Source organism: Molothrus aeneus, chromosome 3 (assembly GCF_037042795.1).
Source record: "Molothrus aeneus isolate 106 chromosome 3, BPBGC_Maene_1.0, whole genome shotgun sequence".
In the NCBI taxonomy this organism is placed as follows: Eukaryota; Metazoa; Chordata; class Aves; order Passeriformes; family Icteridae; genus Molothrus; species Molothrus aeneus.
This window is the reverse complement of record NC_089648.1, coordinates 67,458,984-67,484,857: the sequence shown is the minus strand read 5'-3', so window position 1 is coordinate 67,484,857 and position 25,874 is coordinate 67,458,984. Positions and strand designations below refer to the sequence as shown.

Sequence of the window (25,874 nt, the reverse complement as noted above, 5' to 3'; positions counted from 1 at the left end):
AGTACAATCTGACTTCATTTTTATGACTATTTTTTTTTTGGTTAGGTAAAATACTTCAACCAAAAAAAACCCCACAAACACTATCCCCAAGGCACCAGAACTGGTCAAGTAGAAATAAACTAATAGAAAAATAACCTCAACTTATGTTCAAAGATTATTACAGCAGTAGGAGCCCAAATGTCACAGATGGAGGGCTAGCTTAGGGGTGGGAGGTAGGGGTTGCAGGAAAACACAATTAAGTCCATTATAAAGAACATTTTTCAAATGCCACCAGCTAACTTATATAGAATAAAATAATTTCCACACAGTTTTCAACTACTTTACATAGTAGCACAGAAAGGTTACTGAACTGCTTGGAAGTGCTTCTACAAGCACTCAGAGGAAACCAGAAGGTGAACTGTGCTCTAACACTACTGAGGTGCTGAACAAAGTGTAATGGGGTCTGTCAAAACAACTGTCATATTCACATGGGCTTTAGCTTCCAGAGGGAAGAAAAGCAACGGAGATCAGCAGTTCAAAAAATTCTGTTAGTACTGAGGTTTGGTATTCAGAAAATTGTGTGTGTTTGACTACTTGAACTATGAGAAGCCTTGTCTTGAAAGCTTTGCTGCTTCACTGTTAAAAGAAGTGACAGAATAATATAAGTAATTTACCAGTGGTCCAGATATCTTGAAAGAACTGTTCCTGTATTAAATAAAATGTCTTGAAATTTTAATTCTGAGATGGTTTTATGTGAAATTCAGAATCTGCCCTAAAGATGAATCTGAAGGCCTAATGCCCAGTTTCTGAGAGGACCACTTCACACAGTAGGGTCACTTGATAGATTATGCAAAGAATTTCCTTTGTTTTAAGTGACATAACTGCGGTATTTGGCCTTAAGAGCTACCATAAGGCCAGTGGTTTCTGAAGCATTTCCAGGCAGCATGGAGGTTGGAGAAGACAGAGGTCCTGAGAGAAGCCATCTGGGAAACCAGCTGATCAGTCATTTTCTGCAGCAGAGCCAGCTTCTTTGACAAAGTTCACACGTAGTAATATAAGAAATAAACTAACAATCCTTTGCTAGTCACTGCAGCTTCCTGGATCACTAATCAAAGATGCTTAATTTAAATGCAAGACAATCTGCAATGTTACTGCAACTGCTTAGTAGAGTAGCAATAACTACAGCATATTTGCAAATGAAGAGTAATGCACATGAGAAAGCACAAGATGGCAAGCAACATGGAGAACAAAATGCCTTTTTTCTTTTTTTTCTTGATTATAAGTTGTTACATAAGTTGTATTCACTGATTGTAACATACTTTTCTTAAGCGTCACTAATTTCTATTACCATAAAACAACATGATGCCAACCTCTGTAGCCTTATTCATAAGAGATGAGTCCAAACAGAAATAATTCCATAAATGCACTTGCAGCCAATCCCATTATCCCAAGGGTACTTTCTCCAACAGAGAAAAAAAAAAGTAGTAATACTTTTATAAAAGAAAAACTTCTAAAAGCAGCTTCTAACATTTGCATTTTTATTTAGAAGGCAAAACTCAGTTTGCTCACTCTAAACAGTCTCCTGCAACAGTAAGCTAAAATACATTACGTATTTACTAGAAACCGCCTTATGGCAGATGGTAAGCTAAACTGGGACTATTAGAAAAGATGATGTTTGCAATCTGTTTGTTCTGTATCAGGAAAAGAAAACCAAATAAATTCTAAAATTATTTTAATACTTTCACTTCCTTGTCACCCTTTTTCCATCTCAGGAAAAGAGATAAGTTCACAGGCCATATGTCATCTGCTGACTTTAACAGCAAAACGCAGCAAAAAGAACATTAAATCAGTCCCTTTGTTTCTTCTGACTCATCTGAATTTATATCCAGTCAGAGTTTTATGAGCATAAGCTTGTTTCAGAACCTGAGGTAAAGCATTTCTCTTCAACCATAATTATTTTTATTAGTAAAAATTAATCTACAAACATCTTAATACTCTTGCCACAAACCAAAAGGTATGCATTAGTCAGCCATGGAAAAATTGCTGTTTCCATGTACACAACACAGGTAACGATCTGCACATCTTCACATATTTTTTAAATCATGTAAAGATTAGTTTTTACGACTGAAGGACATTTCTCACTTGCATTTTGCTATGCAAGCAAAGTTCCAAGTAATGAGAAATGCACCATTTTTAAGAGGTGCCCTCAATATACGCTAAGGATTAAAAAAAAAGATAAAAGTATATGCTGATAAAACTCAGTTTGTTAATCAGCATGTAAAATTTCTGGTTGATTTACCGATCTAGAAGCATGTAGAGATACATGTATAGGCACCTACATACTGCCCTTCCTCACTAATAAATAAAAGAATTTATCTTCTCTCTAACCATCTACAAAAGAAGAAAAATGTGTTGACCTTTCAGTTAGTAAATTCAAGTCACTTTCTAAAGTCATCAGTGGAATCTTATTTCTTGAAATATGTGGGTTTAGCCTGCATTTTCTTTCTTTTGGGAAATCTGCAAGCTGAGTATGATCATTCATATGGTTCTCTGACACTGTGGAAAGTGTCCTCCATCTCAAAGAGATAATGCAGATGGAAAAATAAATGATTAGGAGTCCTGAACCCATACACAGCTCGGGAAGAATACGAGTCAGGAGTGCACGTCCGGACATATTCCTGCACCCTTCCCCTGCACGCACACACACGATGACACAGAATGGTGGGATTACAATTACAGTGGGTTTTAAAAGTTGAAAGAAACTGGTAGACAGGTTGACTCGATATTTATTTATAGGAGTCACATGCATGCTCAAATGGGTGCAACAGGGCCAAGAAGCTTTTCAAGCCAGTACAAAGTTACTGGCAGAAGTCAGGACCCAACAGTTCTACATTCCTACACAGCAGCTGCCTGTCAAGAGAGGGATGCATGAACCTGCACCTAAATTTACTTTTAATATCAGCACATAAAAATCCCATTTTAGAATTGCTAGTAAAAGGGGAGTTTCCCACACTCATCTATTTACATTTTATTTTTCAAACCCACAGTTTGCTTGCATAGCAAAATGCAAGTGAGAAATTTAAAAGCCACTTCAGTGCTGCTTTTGCATAACTTTTCTAATCATTTACTGGAAAATCTTGGGAGGGCACAGGGAGGAAGTGGGGGAAGTATTTAAGGGATATAAACTAGTAATAAAAAGCATTTATCAAAGGCTTTGAAATGAAAGCATAAAAGCAGAAGCAAAAAGTGAATATCTATATAACATAGTTTTAAGTCTTATGGTGCCTTCAAACAACATGCAATTATTTTTATTTTTAGAAGAAGTGCATCAAACAGCAAAAAAAGTCACCTATATAAGCCATACCATACTAAACCAATTTCATAACACATTAAGCAGTGAGCTACGAACTAGACCCATAAATAGGTAACAGATTGGGAAACAGAGGCAAAGACAGGTTAAGTGAGTTGTGTAATGTGGGAGCAAAGTTTTAGAGCAGAGTCCAGGTATAGGTCCACGGTAAGAGACTCCATATGTACATACTGGCTAGAAAAGGATTACTATGAGAAAATGACATGGGTTTTTTCCTAAACTAAAAGTCAATCAACTAAAAACCTGAAAAGTGTTAGAGCTTTATTGAACTTAATATAATTGAATTACTGAAAATGTACTAAAATGTTGCTATTCTATAGAAACATTGTGATGGGTCATTTAAAATACTTATTTTGAATAAACAAAAAAATTTTTTTAAAACCCCATAAATTATCAGAGTTAGATGATGAAAACCCATTTAGCTCAAGCATTTCTGAATAGTCTGTGCTTGTATGGAGACAGAAGTTGCAGATTCCCACAGAAAATTATTTGTTTGACCACTTCAGTTTGGGCTTTCCCTTTGTGCTTTACTTCTGACAGAGAAAACCCAGGCTCCAGATGGCTGCAGTTTCCAGAAAACCCAGAGAGACAGCAATACCGCACTGTCCACTCTGCACAGTTCCAAGAGATGTGGAGCAGGACCACTGGAGAAGACAGCCTGCCCTGAGTGCAATCACAGCCAGCTGGAGCCACACACCACACCAGCATCTCTTGGCTCTGCTCAAAATTCACCCTTGGAAAAATACCCTTGGCTTCCTGTTCCTACACCAGCTGGGTATCCAGGGTACTTGTTAAGATGACAGAATTGAAGAGGTCGCATATCTGACCACCCTAAAGGCTGCGTATAGATATTTACTATACAGACAGACATGCGGAGTCAAAATTATCTCAGCCTCAGTTGTCTGCTATGTCCTTTCACCAAAAATGCCCAGATTAGCTCTCCATAAATTCTGAAGGCGGGAGAAGCACAGAGATCCTCCCTAATCCACTCCACAAAGAAACAGAAACTGCTTAGCTTAAGCACATAATGAAAATAGCTTCTCCCAATACAGATGACATAGTGAAACAAACTACAGAATACAGATATTATTTTATCCTTCTTTAAGAGACAAGGAGATGGTAATAAAAAAACTGAATATAGGGAACCAGTACCAAAGTCTTTACCACAACTGGATTCCTCCTCCCTCTCCTTAGTGAATTAGTGAAATTAGAGTGAAAAGTTAATTTGGAGAGAACATGGTACACTGAGAAAACCCTACATGGACACAGATGTTTCCAGATTAATGTTTATATAATAAAAACACTTAAGCAACTTTGCTCATTTTACAAAGTTACTTTATATGACCATCACAAGCAAGTTTTCTATTTCAGAATCCTTAGGATTCTGAACCATTAAACTCCCTGGGGAGGGGAAGAAGAAATCTGCATTTCTGTGGTGAGTTTGATTTCCAGCACTCATTTTTCAATCAGTCATTTTAATATTAAGCAGTATTCTAAAGAAATGCCCAAGGCACATAAGTGGAATCTTTAATTTCTCCATATGGATTCTGTGCACTTCAAACATCCCATAGATAACACCTCCCTTCAGGAAAGTACATGCTGTTACATATAGAAATTGCTTTTATCAGGTCATAGAGGATATGTTCTCTACCTGCTTTTGACCTTAAGCAACTAATCCACAGAAGGATTGTTAGAACAAAGTGCTCAAATCCTTTCGGTTGCTAACATGAACAGACATTGCAAACACTATATGGAAGATCTCAATTTTTTGACATCTTGGCAAGCTAAGTCCTTTGCTGAAAATCCTGCATAATCTAAATATTTCCCTTCTAGGAGAGGAGGGGACAAAGACCTCAGAACACCTGAAATAGCGTACTTCAAGTGCTTGCTCTTACCTCAAGGTATGGAGCACTGGTTAGACCCCGTTTAAGCAGATAGCCCACAGTGTATATAGAGTATTTTAAAAAGCCAAAAGTGTAGTACTCAAAGGTTTTTTTCTCCAATATCTATCTCTATTAACCTCTTGTTCATAATGAAACACTCCAGCAGCTAGCAAAGCCAGCAAATCCTCCCTCCTCTCGTACACAGCTTTCAGGAGCGTTGCTATGCTGAAAAGGTAAAATTATCATTGCCCAATGACATGCAATTCAACAGCAAAATCCCACTCAAAAGGGGCTCACAGGAAAACCAATGTATGGATTTTCACAGACTTAAGTCAACTCCAAGGTGTATAAACCAACACAAGGCTATTGAAAGAAATCAGTAACCCAGTGTTTCTGTCTCATAGTCTATACTTGTTTGAATCTTGCCATAAAGGCTGAATGGTTTTTAACTGAGAGAAATTAAGAGCTTAGCTTAAAAAAAATACCTAGAAAGTAATTTAGCACCTTACAGATACTCTCAGGATACAAAAGCCAGACTCAAAATAACCCAAATACTACAAACAATTGAAAGATACACAACACTAAATTAGTTTCCAATTTCTTGAAGCATGAGTACAAGTCTATTTGATGTTTGCCTCAATTTGAGCACTTTCCTTAAACTGAACTTGCATTGGCCATCTTAAACTGCTGTAAGTCTTGCATTACAAAGTTTCACCAATTTAATCTTATAAGAACACTTGCATTCCCTCCTAAGAATCAAAATAGTGCATTTTAACAATAAAATAACCAGATCTAATGACAGGTGATGCTGAATGGCCTCTGTTGAGCTTTCTGCCACTACCTCCTGCCTCACGCTGCCTCTGCACCAGCTCCTGCACACCCAGCTAAGCCCCCAGTGAGGTCCCTCTGGGACCTAACCCTGCAGAAAACAAGCTCTGCAGGTGAAAAGCTTTCTGTGACACTTGGTGTGGGTTTAATTCCCTGAATGAGCTCACCAGGAGCCAGGTGAGTGTCCCCTGCCAGGCATTGAAGAGGGGAAGGAGACTGTGTCCTTGTGGTAACAGCCATCCATGAGCTCAGCCCCAGGAAAGGACATGGCAAGTTCACATTGTTCACCACTTCTATCACCTTGTCATGCACTTGCTGACTACAGCTGATCTTAAAAATTATTTAACTAAAAATATCTTAGTAATTCTAAGGTTTTTAAGCAATGAATTTGGTATTCCAGCTTCTATAAAAACCTCTTTGATTTAAGGCAGTAGTAAATTAAGATTTAAACAATATTCTTCAAGTACCTCTAAGCAAATACTTAACCTCCCAGGTTTCTGGTTTTTCACAACAACATTTGTTAAATAAATTACAGAGGTCATCTCCATGGCTCAGGAGAATTTGACTAATATTATGATAAATATTCTCGGAGAATCTAATTTTATTGAGCAATGAAATAAACATAACATGACTTTTATGGATGTCACCATTTTTGGTCTTCATCCAAATACAGGTTAAAAATAGTAAGAACAGAGTTATATTAAACCAAGAAAGTACAAGGTGTTTTGATGCAAAACTTGGTTTACAAAAAATAGAAAAATATTTTTCCAGCAGCTGTAAATTCAAACAGTTAAGACAAAACCACCAGAAAAACTGTTCCACATCTTAAGAAGACACTGAGGAGCTGGTATTTATGTATTATGCAAGAAACTGATGCCAGTGAAACTGTATCCGAGTATCATTCTTAGTAGCAAAAAATTACAAGCACAAGCATACAAATAAAAATTACAGATAAATGAAAAAAATCTTGGTTAATCCAGGATTTAAACTGGTTGCTAGTTATATTAACCTCTAATTTCAAGTGCAGACACAAGGACACATCCAGAATAACATTCTTTTTCTTACCATGGTCAAGATATAACTATTTGACATACCTGAATTCTTCAGAAATCCAGAAAAAAAAATTAAAAGGCAAAGGATTCTGATTATATTTTTAAATCATTAGCGTGTCAAAGCAATTTTTGAAATGGTTTCCTTTGTCTTACTGAGGCATCCTAGAACCTATCAGTTTACATTTATCTGCAGACCAAGAACACACTAAGACTTCACAAATTACTATTCTTCTCCCTTCTCAATAATGCTAACATCATTCAAGCACTATCATTTCAGAACCAAATAATACAGTCTTTTTCACAATAGAAACCATCATCTCCCAACATTCCAAAAGAAAAGACAAAGACATTAGACAACAGCTTTGCTGCAAGTCATCAGCAACAGGTAAGAACTGCAAAGCAGCAGCACCAGTCACGCAAAACACCTGGTGCTGCAGGCTGAAAATAACAACACCAGCAAGAAAGTTCTCAAGGCTATTTGTTGTTATTATCTTAGATACCATCTCGTATTTCCTATCAAAATAACGAGTGTATGGATGGCATTTAAGTGTCTATGTACTTAACAGTTCCATGAAGAGGTGTGTCTCCCTTAGAGCTGGATATAGACTTTCCAGGTGTTACTTCTCAAACTGGAGCTAATCACAGCTGAGCATTCTGCCAAAGCAGCACCTGACTCTTTAGGAAAGTAGTAATTGTAACATGAAAATCAGAGTTGTACATGCTTCCTGTTTTTTGGTCCTGGCTACTATTCCAAAGGCAAACCACACCCCCTATCCCTCCCCAAATATACTAACATCTGGAATTTCACAGAAAAAACAATGATAAACAACCAAGGAACAGAGTAAAAAAAAAAAAAGTTCCATAATGAAAACTGAAACCCACTCTGGCCACTGTTGTTAGGTATTACAAAAAATTTAAATATAATTCAGTTCAGAAAATGTTTGTGACTTGTATTTCAGGCCTGCCTTACTTTTTACTTATTATTAAAAAAAACAAATTTGGTCCACAACCAAAGATTAATCAAGGTCCCTACTTACTATTAAAAACTCAAGAACAATTGGTGATTAAGTTTCTGGACAGACAGCCCTATTTTGACATGCTGGGGCAATTATGAAAAACCAAAAATAACCAAAATAAAAGCAGTGACTTTATACACAGATTACCATACCTAAGAGTATTGTTTGGCATATTAACCATCGCATTGCTTCATGCCAAACATTCTAGTTAGAATGCAAGAGGAAGAACACCTGTATTAGTATTCTTTTCATAAACCACAGTAGCACTTCAAGTAATTATGAGGAGCGATGGAAAACTTTAAAAGGGAACTAAAACAAGGCAACTGGCTGCCCTTGTAATCTGTAATCAACTTCAAGAGCTACTCCAGGTCATGAGAAATTTCAAGATGATAACTCTTTTATAGTTCTCTTCCCACGGTCAGAAAAAATACCACATGGAAAAGAAATACTCCATGAAAAAACTACTCTTTCACTAGCTTTTATGCTAAGTTGCACGTAAGCCAAACAATGTAAAAGGGTATCAATCACTCTATTTAGATGCCTTTTCAAAGTCATGTGAAAAGCTGTAAGAATGTTCACCCAACATGTATCAGCTGTCTCACGTACTGTTTTTGGATATTGATATCTGCAATCCCTTTACCGGATCTGGCATCATTGTCCGAGCTCAGATGACTCAGATAAAAACAATGTGAAAGCATAGTTTGTTTTCATGTTTAAAGTCACAACTGGGCTCCTGCAACAATAACAGGAAGAGCTGTAGGGATCGATACGCCAGATTACGAACAGGGGCTTTTCTTGTCCTCCCCAAAAACACACACGTGGAACGCTCTGGGGCAGGTATCACATGCCACACTTACCAGGTCTCTGTGAAGCACCCAGTTTGCATGGAGGTAATGGATTCCATCGAGGATCTGGTAGAGGAGGGATTTAACCATAGATCTTGGCAACTGCATGGGCTTTTTATTTGCTTTTGAGGCACGGTGAAACTTGATAATATGCTAGAAATAAAACAAGTAGAACACGAAGAAAGTTAGGTGATAGATAGGTGAGAAGGTTGGGTGTTTTGGGATATTTTAACTACTAACACTAAATAATGGAATGAGATACAAAGTTGAACTTTGGAATTAAAGTAATAGTGATGAACTCACAATTCGCTTAAAATTGTCTTTATTCTCTGAATTGCTTCAAAGAACAGCCTTTAAGTTTTTGTGAATATCTAAATACTGGCTACTTACCTCCAGTAAAGGGTCTTAGACATTGTCCTTCCTCCCTTCTCCCTATATGGCATCCTCTTACCCTTGGCAGCTAGACCAGAACCTTTCAAACCAGGAGTATCTACCAGTAGGAGGACCATACTCTTCGCTTTCATAGAGACTTTCCCTCCTCCTCCTCAAAAACACCCAGGCTAGCATAGTTGCAACTACTATTCCTCCCAAAATCAGGATCCCAGTAGACAGATTAAATAAATATCTTAATAAATATTTGAAGGGGGAAAGTATAACTCCTAAAACCCCACACCGCAGCATTTGAGTGAGATCATGTTCAAACATCTAAAAATGGTTATCTTCTTGCTCCCAATTTATGGCTGCATACTTCACTGATGATAACAAGCTGGTGGCTCTTTGATTACAGAAGTCAGTCTGCCCACTAGAGGACAAACACCACTTGAAAACAGAGAATGCAGTAAAGAACCCCAGTATTAGTTGAAGGAATTAAAAAAAAAAATAAAAATTGAAAGATTGCTTAGAGATCATTAAACAGTCATAAACTAATTAATTCTAAGATCAATGTGGAGATGATGGGTTAGGTCTGGTTTTGCTACACAGTACAAGAAATAAACTAGAGTCAGGCCATTCTACCTTTTCAATCCTCAGAAAGATGGGGCTATGCAGGGCACAAATCCAATCTTAATATATGGTCATTCAGCAAATGACTAAATATGTTCATTCAGATGGGGGGGGGGGGAAATCTCCTTTTTGAAGGCAATTCAATGAAGCACCTCAAATAACAAAATAGTTTTCAATTATGTGTCTTTTGAAAGGTGGAAATGATAAAGGCAGTTTGCATTTTTACTGAAAACAATACAAAATGCAAGAGTAGGACTATTAATTACCCAATTTTTAAAATAGGATTTGTCTAGCTGAAGATGTTCTCCCTTCCCAAGTTAAAGAGGTAACCAAAGGCTGTGTTTTAATTAGACCACTGCTCTCTCCTCCACCATCCCCACTCCCCACCCAGTTTGTCACTACTGCTCCCAATGACAATGGTAATGAGTTAATGTTTACTCAGGGTAAATGCTACCTCTGGCTGTCACCAGTATTTTAGCCACTGTCAAACTGTACTTAGCAAAAGTGTAAACAGTAGTGTTTAAAGAGAAGTAAGAAAGGCAGAAAACACCAAATTAATCCAAATAGCCTGCTTACCCCCTACCAACAATGTTCCCACAGAGCCTTCCACCAGTAAATGTAAAGTATTCATGGCTGTGTAGTAAAAAGCAGTAGAAATTTACAGGATTGTCAGTTTTTAATATATTCATGAGGATCAATAAACAAGACAAGCTCTTAGTACCTGATCCTTAGTTGTGCAATCACTCTGGAAACTATATTGAAATGCTTTAACGCTTTCTTTATTTCCTTAGAACGTTTTTTCTTGTGATGTCACAAGAAGATTCGGTCTCTTAACCTCAACTAGGAGTCCCTAGTACTACACAGTGCTCACCAGATAGCAACCTTCATGTGTAATTACAATATGATTTATAAAGCAGGAATGATACCATAAACTCACAAATTAGTATATTTATTAATGCAGAAAATGAAAAAGGAAAAATACAGAGGAACCAACAGGCAAAGGTCATACTCAGAGGCCTATAAATCCAGTCCTGCCCTATTTCAAGGTGCACATAATCACTAGAAGGGATTGCTACACCCATCTAAAAATCATCTACTACCCACACAAAACATTAGTCCTTAGGCACAGAGAAAATGAAGGAGTCTCATGAGACAGAAGAGGACACAATTAACCCCAGATGTGTTGCAGAGGAACAACACATCCGCCTCTGGCTCTGCCTCAGCTGCTCTGGTACCTCTGGAAGTGGGGAGTGAGACAGCACCAGGTGGTTGATGCCATTGGATTTCTGTCCCTGCCCCTCCCATGTGGCTCCCAGTTAGAAAGGTTAAGGAAACAAGGTCCTTTCTTGAAAGGGTTATTGAATTGCAGAAGTGAATAAAAATGGATAGTTTTGCTAGAAGCAAGCAATATCACCACTAGGTAAAATCCAATTTCCTGCAAAAGCAAATAAAACCTGTTGTTGCCAGCTTACTCTATGGAAGTTTATATCCAAAAGATCACAATCATCACAGTTTAGAGAACTGAACAAAAGCTAAAAATATACTGCAGGGCCAAGTAGTGTAGGGAACTGAAAAGCTGGATCTGCCCCATGACATTGGAATGAGTCCACAGTGTTTGTGACCAAGCCCTACGCTGAAAAAATGCCTAAAAAATAGTTCATCCAATTTCTTGTAAGCAACTAGCCATATGAAGAAAGAACAATGCACCCAACAAACACTAAACACCAATTTTAATGGCAGCATCCATCTAAGAAATAGAAGAGCAAACAGACGCTGCTTCAATTACAGCACATAACAGCCAGAACCTGAGACCTAATAAAGGCATGGAATAATTTACAGGAACTACAGCCTACATTTCCCATTTCCCAGAAAACTGAATTAACTACTAGACTTCAAAACTACACTTCTCTCATTCAATATATCTTTTTGCTGAATAGCACAAAATTAAGACTGTCCTGTGAGTTGAGTATAAATCTGTATGAAGCTAATCAGGTATGAAGCATGTTGTGCCTCTCTCTAGGAAGCATGCGGTGCACTTGGACACTGCAGTTTGTAACCTTTAGGTATACTCAAGTTCTTTCCTGAATAGCCATTAAGGACAAAACATGAGGACTTCCACAATCCAGGCAAGTCAGAGACATGTTTGTAACAAGACAGTAAGCAGAGCTCCAAAAAGCTTCAGTATTCCCCACGTCTTTTTTCAGTGCACCTCCTTAAAGATAACTCGCATATCCTGACAGATCACTTGGCCAAAAAGGCTGGAAAACACCCAGCAACATTGGGCAAAATTAATGAGGAAAGTTATTGTCAATCCACACTATACCATGTTGCATGCTACAGAACACAAACCCATCCACAATGTTATGCAGACATAAATTCATTTTAATTACTTCATTAGAACACTGCAAGCTCTCTTCTAATATACTTAAAATCTTTCAAAACAAAAGAAAAACATATGTCATAAGAGGTAAATGTAACTCCAAGCAATATTGAAATCTATTCAGCAGAAGCAGCCATTTTCCCTTTCTGTGTATCCATATTTCTGATTCCTAAATCTTAAAAACATGCTTCCACTGACTGGATTCCAAAAATGGTGTGAGCCAATTAGGTATTCACTATTAAATATAATGTAAAAATTTTTCTATTGCTTGTACAAATTTTGGTTTTAATTTAAACAAGACAGCAACTTTGTAGAAGTGATTTTAAGTCTTTATTCTAAATTAAATTAATACTTCACTGACCAACATTAAAGTAGACATTCAACAGAAGCCTAGGAAAGCAAGGAAGGTTTAATTTGCTGCTTGCAATATCTGGGACTATTGGTTTTACTTACTGCTATTCCCAATTTTCAACTTTAAAAAATGTAATAAAATTGCAAGGAAAACTGGATGAACCACATTATTTCAGTAAGATGATTTTAGCTCTTGCAAAGGCAAGACCATATAAATGATAAAAAATGAAGAGGAGAAACAGAGCTAGACATTTGGAAATAAACAATATTCAATCTAGGAGTTTGACTGCCTTCTTCTATGTTACCTAGTGCATTGAAATTGCTTTGAAAGCTGGCTGGTGAAGAACTATGTGCATTTTCTAAATTCTCCACCACAAACAAGGCAAACATAATGCATAACAACACAGAGCAAATTCAAATCCCTAGGATTTACCTAGCAGTTAAGTGAGTATTCAATAAGATCCTAATTTTAGTCTGCTTCCAAGTCTGTCTATGTTTGTGTCATCCCATTCCCAATTCCAAGAACTGCTGTTCAGTGTGACAGAGGTTAAAACAAGCAAACAAACAAGTTGGACCTAGAAACTTTTCACCAAACTAGGAAGCCAGCTAACAGAGGGATTTCATGCATGTCTGACTAAATGAAGTTACAGTGAATTCCCACCTCAACATACATGACATAATCCATAGATACAAGCCTCTAGGAAACCTGACTGCTTGAGTTCTACTGCTTAAGGCAAAGCTTGCTGAAAATTACATGCATCTCCTTCAAACTGAAATGCAACCGTGCCAATGCAGATGCCTCTCCCTGCTGAAGCAAACTGCTTGTGCTCCCACGCTTCAGCAACAACTCTGCATTCTATCCAATCCCTAATCCAGCCTTTGAGAACAAAACAGAATTATGTCAATGTGCCGATAGAAAGTAAAGTTACGTTTTAATATTGAGGACAGGGAAGCTTGGATACACGTAAAATCTCTACTAAGGCCAAGAGGATTTATTTTACATGACTTCCAGTCTCATTTTTAACACAAAACCACCTCAAAATACGACATTTACTTTAAATGTAAAGAATTCAAAAAGGGTATGAAAGGACAAATCAAAATCTTAAGGTGGCATAAAAACTAACCATGCATTTTTTCCATGATTTTCAAAAAGAGAGAGCAAACACCCAATGTTTCAAAATTAAAGCATAGTTTGATATGCCTACACTTACAATTCATTTCAGACATCAGAGTTTTTTAGAAAGTAACAAAATTCTGTCAATGTACTTATCACAAGTAAAATAAAATCAAAACAGAAGTGGATAGAAGTACCTCTAGAGCAACCACTTTAGCTTCCAATTTTGGAAACATTACAGCAATTAACATAAACTGTCCTTCAAAAGAGAAGGGGAAAAAAGCATGCTTGTTCCCTCTAAATGCTGCCAGTGCATGGCTATCATCAGTATCTTCTTTAAAATGACATTAACCAAACTGCCTAATGAAAGGCCCTATTCCAAGTGACAAGAGGTGAACGTTTTTAGTAACAGGGAAAGGAACTTAATTGCATCAACTTTTGCCTATGCCAGCTTGCTTTATATATCTAAGTTTTGAGACACAGATCAAACACATCCCATATAACACATCCCCACAAACAGATCCCATATAATTTTTCTAGGTTTTGCCTGCATCTTTCTAGGTCTTATAGTATCTTTCAGCCCTAAATATTGTAAAATAACTTTATACAATGTCAACAAAAATCATCAGAATTCAGCTACCCTTTCAGTACACATAAAAGTGAAATACACCACTCTGTTCACTTGAGTTTTTCACACACTTATGCTTTTGAACCTTGCCTTTGTTTTGAGGCCTGCTCCTACCTGTTGTTTCCTCCACTTCTCATGCTTTGTGGTGCAGAAAATTAGTCCATATAAACTACCCTCAAAATCATAAAAGTCTTTGTCATATTCTCAAAACATACACTTGCAGAAAAAGCAAGTGTATGTTTTGAGAATATGACAAAGAGCTATGGTCAAGGAATGGCACTGCTCTCTGCAAGAAATTCAACCATGACTTTGATGGTCAAAAAACCTCATCCATTTCACTTGGAAGGAATCAATCATGACATAAAGACCTATGCCAGCCCATTCCCTTGTGTCTCCACAAACTTTACATTCTTCTTCCAGCCTATACTCATACATATGTATACAAGAGAGAAGACTGCAGGAAAAACTGCATGAAAAACCACCTGGCAAAATCACCTGAATTACACCAGAAGTGTATACATGGCTTAGAAAATCAAAATATTAAAAAACACGTTACATTGAGAAAAGTATTTTTATGTATATAAAGATATTTGTCATCAACTAGCATCTGAATTATGTGTATGATTTAGAGCTAAACTGAAGCCTGTTGAAGAAAGAATTCTAACTGATTATACCATATTTAAGGAATATGTTAAAACTCAGCTGTTAGACAACGTTCATGCAATTGAACAAATGTACAGGTTTATTGTACACATCAGTATGCAACACTCTCCCAATTTATCATAAAAGATTATTCAAAATGTTGTTAGCTGAAATAAAGTATATTTATTTGTAGACTGAGAGCATCAAGTAGTGCTATGAAATTCACATGTAGGAAGAAGAGTTTCTCCTTTCCATTATTTGATGATTATTTTTAGGTACTCATGACTGGGCTAAAAATCTCTACCCTACATTTTTTAAAAGCAGAACATGTACATAACAATTAATTCGTATAAAACAAAGCAAGTCTTGCCCGTATATTTTTATTATTATCAACAATAATTCCAAGATTAATTTTACTCCATTTCTCAGCAGCATTTGTTGGCAAAGATTTAGTTGTTAGAGATCACTGGAAAATAATAGTAAGAGAGAAACATTCAACCAAACATAAAAAATGCACAAATCATGGTTTAACTGGTCTGGGATACTGAATGTATCATCACATTCAATATTACCAAATCATAGTTAATTATTTATGTACATTACTTATTAAGAACCAGAAGTGGTTTTTGTTGCTATAAAACACATTTAACACATTTTTACTATGATAAAAATGTCACCCTTTTTCAGAATGAGATCAAACCCATCCAGAAGCTTCTTATTTAAATTACAACATATATTTCCAGAAAAGGGGATTGTAAAAATTTGACTTTATATAGACATACTAAATGAGTCTGGGAATTAACTCTGTACCATAACTAGGAAAAGGTATATAGATAACCTGTCAATGCAAAAAGTTTTTTTTTAATTATAATAAAAATATTGGTTAGAATAAAAAAATCCTGCTTAAAGTATAGAGACTATGAAATTGAAGTCATCAAATGTGTGTTTATCTGTGGTACTAAAAACATGTGCTTTAGCAAATACTTTCAATATTAGAAATCTGCTTTTAAAGGGAACAAAAGAAAAGTTCTAAATATTGTAACCTCTACAGTGGCTAAAAGTAACTAGGTTGACAAAAAAACTTCATCTCCAGGACATTTGTATCAAACTTTTCCTGAAGCCCATTTTAGTAATCATCATGCATTTAAAACATTTGATATAAATTTGAATAATGTCTTTAAATGCACTAGCTTTATGCAGGAAGTTCTGGACAGCAGTATACTGTCTAGAAGTATAAGACTAGAGTGCTAAAGAATATTCATCAAAGTTCAATAAAAAAAGTTATTCTTTTGCTGATAAGACAGCAGGAATTCTGGCATTGAAAACAAATTCTGACCTTTAAAAATAAAAAGTTAACATCCTACAGCCTGAGAACTTTACCAGTTTTCTTTGGCAGAGACAAATAGCGAAGAAAAATCATAGCGTTGTGTATTACACTAAGAATTCTGGTAATCAAAGGAAACTAGTTATAAATCAATTTGTCAAAAGAATTCCTATAGTCTTAGATAGTCTGCATGGTAATCTCATGGTTTTGTGCTGTTTTGTATAATGTAACTTGAGAGATAAGAAGAGAAAGTATCTTTGATAGGATTAGTTATTAAAACTGATTACTATCTTTTTAGTTAAGAACAGCATAATCAGTGTTCACCAATACTTGCCTAAAGCAGTTCAAACTAGCAAAGCTTCTACATTCCTTGGTAATGGTATCAGCAGAAGTTACAGACCATTATTAATATAAAATTTCATATCTGAGCAGTTTCATCCTTGGGAATTAAATGAGAAGTAAAAAAAAAGTTCTTGCTCACCATGGAAGAACTTTTTAATAAGTTTAATTAGCACCAACCCTTTAGAACAGGACATTTTTTTCACTACTAGAAAATTAACAGAATAGCATAGCATCTGATATAGTTGATTCATCTCTTGCCAAATGTTTCCAGTACAGAAGCTGAAAAATATAATGATTTTAATTCATCTAGTGATTGAATGTGATGAGCATTTATTCTTCTCACTGAAGCCAATAGGTGTTACTAAAAGCTGGACAGCTTTGAACAGAAAGTTCAAAAGTTTCCGTACTTACTTATTTTGTTAAGTAACTCTAAGCTACCTACATTTGAAAACATTTGTCTCTGGAAATCTACATGTCTCTAGTGACAGCACATCTTCCATTCCAAAACTTAAATCTTCATAAACTGATATATCTGTGATAAATAGACTTATTTTGTCTTTATGTAGTGCTGGCAAAGCACATGGTGCTAAGCAATTTTAAAAAAAAGTGCTAAATCCCTACTAAAATTTCTACCCCAGAGAGTTGAAAGGGCACAAGCTGTAAAGCACAGGAAATGCAAAACACAACACAACACAGACAGAATGACAAGTGGTTGGTATTACTGAAATGCGTTACAAAATAAGTGGATTTTCAGGAGGTTTTTGAAGGAGGATAGTGAAGGATCTTTACGTACGTTAATTGGGAGGCTGTTCCATGTGTAGGAGGCAGCGTGGAAAAAGACACAAAGTTGGGAGTGAGCAAAACAGACAAAAGGGGAATTAAGAGCGATGCTTGGGAAGTGCTGACAGTAAAGGAAATGAGGACCAAGGTTAAGCCAGAACCAAGAGTGCCTTGAACATGGCAAACTTTATGCAAGGGAGGAAAAAATTCCTGGCAAAGGCTTAAGAAGCAAGGAAACATGGGCAATTATACAGGAAAGGAGAAATGACTTGTGTAGCATGTCCCATAGAAGAAAAATAAAAACAAACGAGTTAGGAAGTGGGAGACCAGTTCATATCAAGTACCTCATTGTAAGAAACATTTCAGTCTTCAATAATAGAAAATAATTAACTTCACTGAGATTATATCCAATACCCAGCCATATGGGAGGGATGGCAAGAACATCAAACTGCAATGATTCTTCTTCTAAAGCTGTTAAATGATGTGAAAAATGACTATGTAGTGCAAAAACCACACGCCCAAAGTAAAATCAAAAGGAAAAGGTTAGGAAAAAAGGTGTTTAAAACACATGGCAATAAATGCAGCAGTAAAATGTGTTTGTTATGATTGTTCCATAAAATGAGTAAACTCATTTAATGCAGAAATAAAGTCTGTCATACAGAAATTTAGCTGATGCACTTCTCTTCATCATCACTACCACCAGTTATGTGAAATACACAAACTCACAATGTCCACTGAACTTTGATAAACAAAACTTGCAAAATACAAACCTGCTAGCCCATAAGAGAAATAAATTAAATAATTTTCAAACTTTTGAAGGGGAACAAATTACCATGATTTTACATGCTCTGAGACAGAAGTGTCTTTTTGAATGGCCTAAGTTTACTTTCTGTCCAATTAAAATCTTGGGTCATTTACAAGCTCAAGAGCGAAGAACAAAAGAAATTGAGCAATGTCTCACTAACATCTGTAATAGCAACACCTGTATTACTGAAGCCTTCAAAAGTAATACTGGAATTCATATTACCACTTCCCCTCCTCGCCAGTATTTCAAAGGAATCATAAACATATTGGTTACACTTCGTGTTTGGTATCTTTCAGATTTAAACACAAATCCAGGTTCAAGTAACTCACATCAACAGATGTGGAGCTTGAATATTTTCCAGTTCAAGTCACAATGTCATTGATGTCCACCTCTACAACAGACTAAACCAAATCCTATCATATTTTGCTAGAAACTTAAAAACAAAGATCTAAGTCCCTACTCCTCTTCCATGTAATGAGTGTCCATCAGTAGGCCCAATTAGCTTACTTGTTATCTTATTTCCACTCATACTGTCACAAATTGTCTGTTTAAAATATAGATGATTGAATGTCAGTCCCTTGCAGTCACTCTCAGTGAGAGGACTCATCAAAGCAGTCACTCTCATTTGTTTCTTGTGTGTGTATGTGAAAAATGTCAGGAAAAAAAGTATTAAATACATTTCCAAACACAGTTTTAGAAGATCTCAATTTAGGAATGCTTTCTTTAACTCCAATTAAAGCTTGCAGAAGAATCCTTTTCACTTCAAAACCCAATCTGACTCCAAAAAAAAAATCTATGTAGTCTTTGGCAGGCTTTAAAGTGTAAAAGTAACAGGATTATCAGTTAGACCCTTAATTACAGAGTAAGAAATTAATGCATCTCTGCCTATATGAAGGCACATCACACACACAGTTTGAACAAATTCTTATTGCACAATCTCAAATACTCAGGGAAATCTGTACTTACCCACAAATCATGCTCAGCATAATCAAACAGCAGCCAAACCTTTCTGTCACTGTGAGAAAGGAAAACCTTCTGCAATGCAATCACATTTGGGTGCTTCAACTCTCGTAAAAGCTGCAGAGAAACAGAGAAGCTCTTGTTACTTCTGTGCTGGTTAAGAAAAGCAAACACAGCAACAAAACCACCAAACAGGTCAAATAGCAAACAAGTAATCCTAAAACAGGCCCTAGAAGAAAAGACACCACAGATTCACCACATTATCTTCCAAACATCAACATCAGGATATACACAGCCTCTGTGGCATGGGCTGCTGTTCTAACAGCACAGCTGCCCATCACTACCTACCCTTCTCTGTCCCACACTCAGCACAGGGCTGCCCATCCCACCTATTCATCCTGCTTGCCATCAGTATCTTTCTTAAAAAAAGTTATTACGCACAAGCATAACTGTTTTCTTATCAAAGGTGAACATCAGGATTTGAGGATGCCAGAATGAAGCTTGGTCCAGTTCTTTGTCTGGACAACACAGTTCTTGATCACCACATCATTATTTTATTATCAATAATTTTCTTTTGCTTTGGATCCCTACCTCACTTGCCCTAAAGTTCATAGGTTGTTGTTCTCAGAAAACAGGGCGTTTTCAAAGAAAAGTTTGCCAAAATGGGTTTACTACTGGTTGTTTCAACTATTATTCTGTAATCTGAAAATAATCCCATATTTATTTATTGCTTGAAAGAAATTATTGATAGTTTTCTTATTGAAGGAAAACCAGGTCTCATCACTAATTAGCATATTAAAGCAGGCACTGCTGCTGAAGTCATCCTTCTGCCAGATTAAACCAGGTTCAGGAGGAGTTGCGAAGCGGTACTCCCAAAAACAATTTCTATGGACTCACTCCCCCCCTGTCCCCCCCCACTGTAGTCACCAGAATGATTTCTGTTTTATCTGGAAATTGCTTACATCTGCAGCACTAGTATATACATTGCCAAGAATCAATTTCTAATGGTAAATTGCAAATAGAGTATGTTCCAAGGCACATTTGGGAGAAATTAGTCTTCTATCATTTCACCCTACAGAAAAAGTCTCAAGATGATTTTATTTTCCCTAAAATCAATATTTTAGGGGAAATAAAATACTGATTTGAAATTATATTATCTTTTGACTATACAGATATCTGTCAAGACAAGAAATCTAAAGAATATCATAGCACTTAAATGTATTCCACTTTTCCAGCAAATGAAATAATTTAGATGCCTTTTTTTTTTATCATGTAGGAAGTGTTTTCTTATTTTTCTTTCTTTCCCTAACCCTGACCCTCCTTTTCTGCATGCCAAACAAGCCCAGTTCCCTCAGCAGCTCCTTGTGAGACTTGCTCTTTGTTACATTCTGGCTGTCAAGGCTGCATGCCACAGCAGCCAGTGCTTCAGCAGCACGAGAGAGACCAAGGAAATGTTGGCTCTAGGAGTCCAACACACCACATCAAGAATGAGAGCTCTCTTCTAGCTATGCTGGATTTGCAGTGGTGCTCCACTACAACTACAGGAGGTCAAAAATGATAACATAAGGTACAAGGGATAAGCAGGAGCCACAAACACAAACTCTTGGTGAGATTTATGTTAAAAACCATCTCATCTAGAAACATGCTACTGCAGGAGAGAGGGTGACCACAAGGACTGAAGAGATGTAACTCTTAGGGACATAAAGAGTGGAGCTAAGGGAAGTAATTCTAAAAGCACTGGAAAGATGTGATCAGAAAGGAATATTGGGCAGAACCAAATCCACAGCTGTGGAAATCAAAAGACAGCAAGTTTGAGACAAGTGTTGCAAAGACAAGTATCAATCTAAGCCTGAGACAAAAGGAAACAAGGAACTTCAGAAACTGTATTTTCATTACAGCAGACAGGTGGAAGCCAACAACGTGAAAGATTTGGCTGACTTAAGTTTGAATTTAGAAGGAAGAAATTACTATATTGTCCTAGTAATTGAAAGACTCCAATGTACTTGACATCTTCTATTACAAGATAGCAGCTGGAACATAAAAAGGGTCTGCAACTACTACAATTTATTAGTAAATTAACACAGCATCGTATTTGAATAGTTCTTTAACCTAATGTTCCTCTAAAATTTAAAATCCATCGTACCTAATTTGAGGCAAAATGCTACTAAAAACCTGTGTCTCAGTTACAATACATTTCCTTCTTGTAACACCACACAATGCAGTTTAGACAGAAAGACACTGAGAAGGACTTCATAGTGAATTATCAACATCTGTGCAACTTTGACTGACCTGTACAATGGCTTTCATCAAAACAGATTATAATGATTATTATTAAAAGTATTAACAAGAGAATTGTACAAGCATCTTTGTTTATCACCATTCTTAGCTGATGCCACAGCCTAAAGTTTAAAATTATGCTTTTGGATAGCCCAAATAGCATGGAACAGCTTCTAGGATTTCCAAATGGTATCTGCTATATACAGAATTGCTAGTAATTTCTTCAACTGTCCAATGAATAATAAGTTCTCCATGATGCACACTGTGAGAATTTCCCTCACAAGTCAGTGTCTCTTATAGCAGCAGAAGGTCATTATGTGAAAGTCTCTGATGCCTGAAAAAAAGTTAAGTTGGCAACAGTATTGGTATAGAAGCTTGAAGCCTTGGAAATGTAAAATGTCAGTAGTCATGCTGAGGTAGATTTTGCATAAAAAATCCAAGTAAAGAGTAAAGGTTGTCTAGTCAGAGAAGGAGCACAAGAGAGTATACAAGATTAAGCAAGTCAAAGTGGGATATCATAAAACAAAGAAAAAAAAATCTGTTATTTTTACCTCAGTTTTCAATAATAGTTATGATAACTGACCATGGAATGAACACACTGATAAAAGAAATGCCTCACTCTTAAGAAAGTAAAAACTAGCACAAGTCATTTACAAGCAAAACTCAGAGGTGGTATCAGATGATTAGCAAATAGATCACACACATCCAAAAAAGGGGCACAAAGGAGACATTTGGAGACTTGTGAATCCAAAGCATGCCAAAAAAACAATTTTGAAACAATGAACATAAAGAAAAATGTGTGGAAAATGAACTATCCTTTCTTCTCTGATAATTGATTTTCTACTCAAGCAGAAGATCCGAGTTCAAATTTCAACCTTATAATAGTTTCAAGTACTTCATCAGATGGGAAAAATGACAACTGGAATACATCCAAGGTGAGGAAAAAAATACCCTAAAGGGGCAGCTGACAGTGGGGCACATTTCAAGGTAAAGTAGCTCTATGTATTAACTATTTGAAGAGTTACCAAAGAACAAGTATTGTGTTTATTAATAAAACCCATCTCAGTATCAACATCATGTGTGTGAATGAAATTATATTAATAAAGGCAGCATTTCCAAGGAAGAAAAGGAATGTGATAACGCATCATCTTTTATGGCACTTTATTCTGTGACTGAGTAAACAAAGAGTAACAGAAACAAGATTAAATCAAAAGCACAGAATCTGAATTCACACACTTAAAAACCAAGAATTTCTACTATAGACTGAAAAGTCATCAGGTGCAAGTGACAAATCGTAGAACTGGATTGCCATAAAACAATGAAGAAAATTGAGATGGCAAATCTGATATTAGATATCCTAGTTGAGATCCTTACAGGAGAAAATGGAATGTATTTATAACAATACATAAAAGGCTTCTGTGATTTTTTTAAATACAGTATGCGGTTTTCTCTGCTCAAACACCTCCCCCTCCACACCCACACAAAAGATGAACTCTCCCAGAAAGAGGTAAAGGGTGACCAAAGGAGCAACACAATCTATCTCTCAATAGGGAATTCTCAATTACTGTAACTTTCTCAACTACTGTAACTGATCAAATATTGAAAGAAATAGGATGGATACCCACTAAAACACAAAGATATGAGCATCAATGGTGAAAGAAATCATTACACTAGATAATAAACATGGCTGAAGAACAGAAAGACAGCTAATAAGAGCTAAAATCACCCTGCAAGTTAGCATCTCATGAACAGGAAGGTTCAGGAATAGCTTCTCAATAGCAGGGAAAACCATATTTCATTTACTTCTTTAGCAACATTGGACAACAAATTTAGTTGATGAATTTGATATAACTCACCACTAAGATTCCCTAGACAGTGTGTGCTCTTGTAGAAGCCTTCATGAAAAATAGGTTTAGTGAGCTTTTACTCATCTCCAGCACATGGAAAATATGATTGACAGCAAGCCCTACAGCAATTTGGTTTAAACACTTGAACTGTGCCTGAAAATCATCTATCACCATAAAATGCAAGTTCCTTTTACAAGAAGTAGACAAGCAACTAGGGAGTCTCTTGATCTTTTGAGCTAGGTAAAATTCTCCTTTTTTTCTCCCAAAGAGAGAGACAACTTCTGTGAATGGGAGAAGAGTTGCAGTATTTCCAATATAAACAACGTGATCAATTTTGAGAGCACTTAGCACATTTAAACACAAGTCAAAAAGTATATTCCTCAAGGAAATAAATCTTGCCCAGAAATACTTTTATGCCACTGGATGAATAATGCTTTCTAGCTACCACTTGAAAAAAGCAGGGTGAGGACAGACACTTCCATCTTGCTGTGAAGGAAACCCAAGAAAAATTAGAGAAAACACAAAGACAAACCAGTGCTGTCACGACTGACACTAGTAAATCTTGCAGCATACATGTATTTCTGTGTCAGTGATGACAAAACCCATAACCACCTTAAAAAAATTATTCAGGGGGCAGTCTCATCTAAGAGGTGTACCCACCTTGCACATAGTTTACTTCAGTCTTTTGATCTACGTACTTCAACTGATCTGGAACAGCACTGGTAGTTTCTGTGATGGAAATGCACACTGTACTACACTGAACCATTTTCAAGGTTAGAACAAAAACCTCCAAGAGGTAGAAATGTGGATCATAAGAAATCACAGGAAAGGCCAAAGCATGAGGCTGATTGCTCATAAAAGCAATTGCACATTACAGAATTTTAAAGCTGCCTCCTCTGTGATGAATCTATTTGAAGCCCCTAGGGTCACTGAAGGATTTTTTTTAATTGAAGCTGGGCTTTTCAAAGGAACATAAAGATCATAATTTTACTTCTTTTAAAATTCCACCTGGTTTTGAGGCTATTAATCAATACTAGATCCTCTCCCTCAGTGTTGTTAACATTATCCTTTCTATAGACCCTCTACTGCCTATTATCATATCAAGCTCATGCTGCAGCTTTTCCCTCAGGGAGGAATATATATGGGCCTCTCTCAAAAAAAAAAAAAAAACCAAAACAAAACCCAAAAACCCCCAAAACAAAACAAACAAAAAAACCCACAAAAATAAATAGGCAGCTATTTATTTTATCTAACATGTAAGAACAATCCTTTGCTAACTGTGCTACAGATCTTGAAGTTATCAAGAAAAGAGAAGGGAATTCAAATTCAAACAGGGTACCACATTAGAAAACTACTCAAAATTCAGCTTTTTCTAGCAGTGCAGTTGATTCTGAAGCTAGGGATTTTCCAGTTTGGACTCCCATTTCTACTTGGAGAAATTACAGAGTTACTGCACAACTGAAGTACCAAAAGACTTTGTATTAATACCTTCAAACTGAGCAGGTATAGAGGGTTTGCTTCCAGCTTTAGTTGTCCATGGCTGACCCTTATATAAGAGGTCTCAGGAAGATGCAGGCAACATAAAAACAGACATGGAGAAATACAGAGACATACACACACAAAAAAACAAACAAACAAAAAAACGCCATACAAAAAAAAAAAACCAAAAAAAAAAAACCACTAAAAAAATACATCCAAAGAATCTAAAAAGAAAGGTAAAAGTTTAAGCATTAGCTTAAGCTCTACTTTAGAAAGGATATATTCTTCATACTCTGGTCTGGTAAGTCCTTGGTCCGCCTTTGGCATGCAAAACCAAGTAGGGGAGGTAGAGTAAAATGCCAAAAAATTAACAACTGCCATTCTTACACAAACTGCTAGGAGCACTGCCTGAGTTTACTCCAAGGAACACTGCAAATTAAAATTAACAAGTTTAAGTAATTCAAAACAGACTCTAAGTAGAGCCCATGCAGATTCTCTTCTTCCCTCTAATTCTTCCTATACATGTATCTGATTTTGACTAGTTTGATCCCGAGCAGTCCTTCAAATTAAAAGATCCCTTCAAGTATGCCTTAGACATTCTTCAACCTTTTTTCACAGTTGCATCTCTTCAAAGCATACAGTCCCCAAGCTGTGAGGGCTTCAGACTACCAGAAGAGAAAGATCAAGTATGTTAAAAAAAAAACAAAAAAAAAAAAACAAAACAGTAAACTGCCAAATGTCAGGACGGGAAGAAGGCAAAAATGTGCCCCACCCTCCTCCTATGAGAAGGATTAAGAAAGTATTTATTCTATAAATATTTTCATTTCAGGAGCTGAAAATGATCTGGCATTGCTAAATAACATTATTATTCTGAAACAAAAGCTTGGCAAAAGACGTCTTGGAAGTATTACATTTTAACTCAGCTAAAGGAAGAGAAACTAGGATAGCTGCATTTTTAATTCTTAAGGTC

At 36.4% G+C, this 25,874-nt stretch overlaps 1 protein-coding gene across 2 annotated transcripts in view; it reads right to left on the bottom strand.

Annotated features, from left to right (window-relative positions):
- CDK19 (cyclin dependent kinase 19) overlaps positions 1-25,874 on the bottom strand; it is a 120,166-nt gene that overhangs the window by 54,360 nt on the left and 39,932 nt on the right. For both annotated transcript variants that reach the window (XM_066547108.1, XM_066547109.1), the window contains exons 3-4: positions 19,308-19,418; positions 8,986-9,126 (exon numbers count right to left, since the gene is read on the bottom strand). In XM_066547108.1, coding sequence (XP_066403205.1) covers positions 8,986-9,126; positions 19,308-19,418 — 252 coding nt within the window. The remainder of the gene's footprint in view (positions 1-8,985; positions 9,127-19,307; positions 19,419-25,874) is intronic.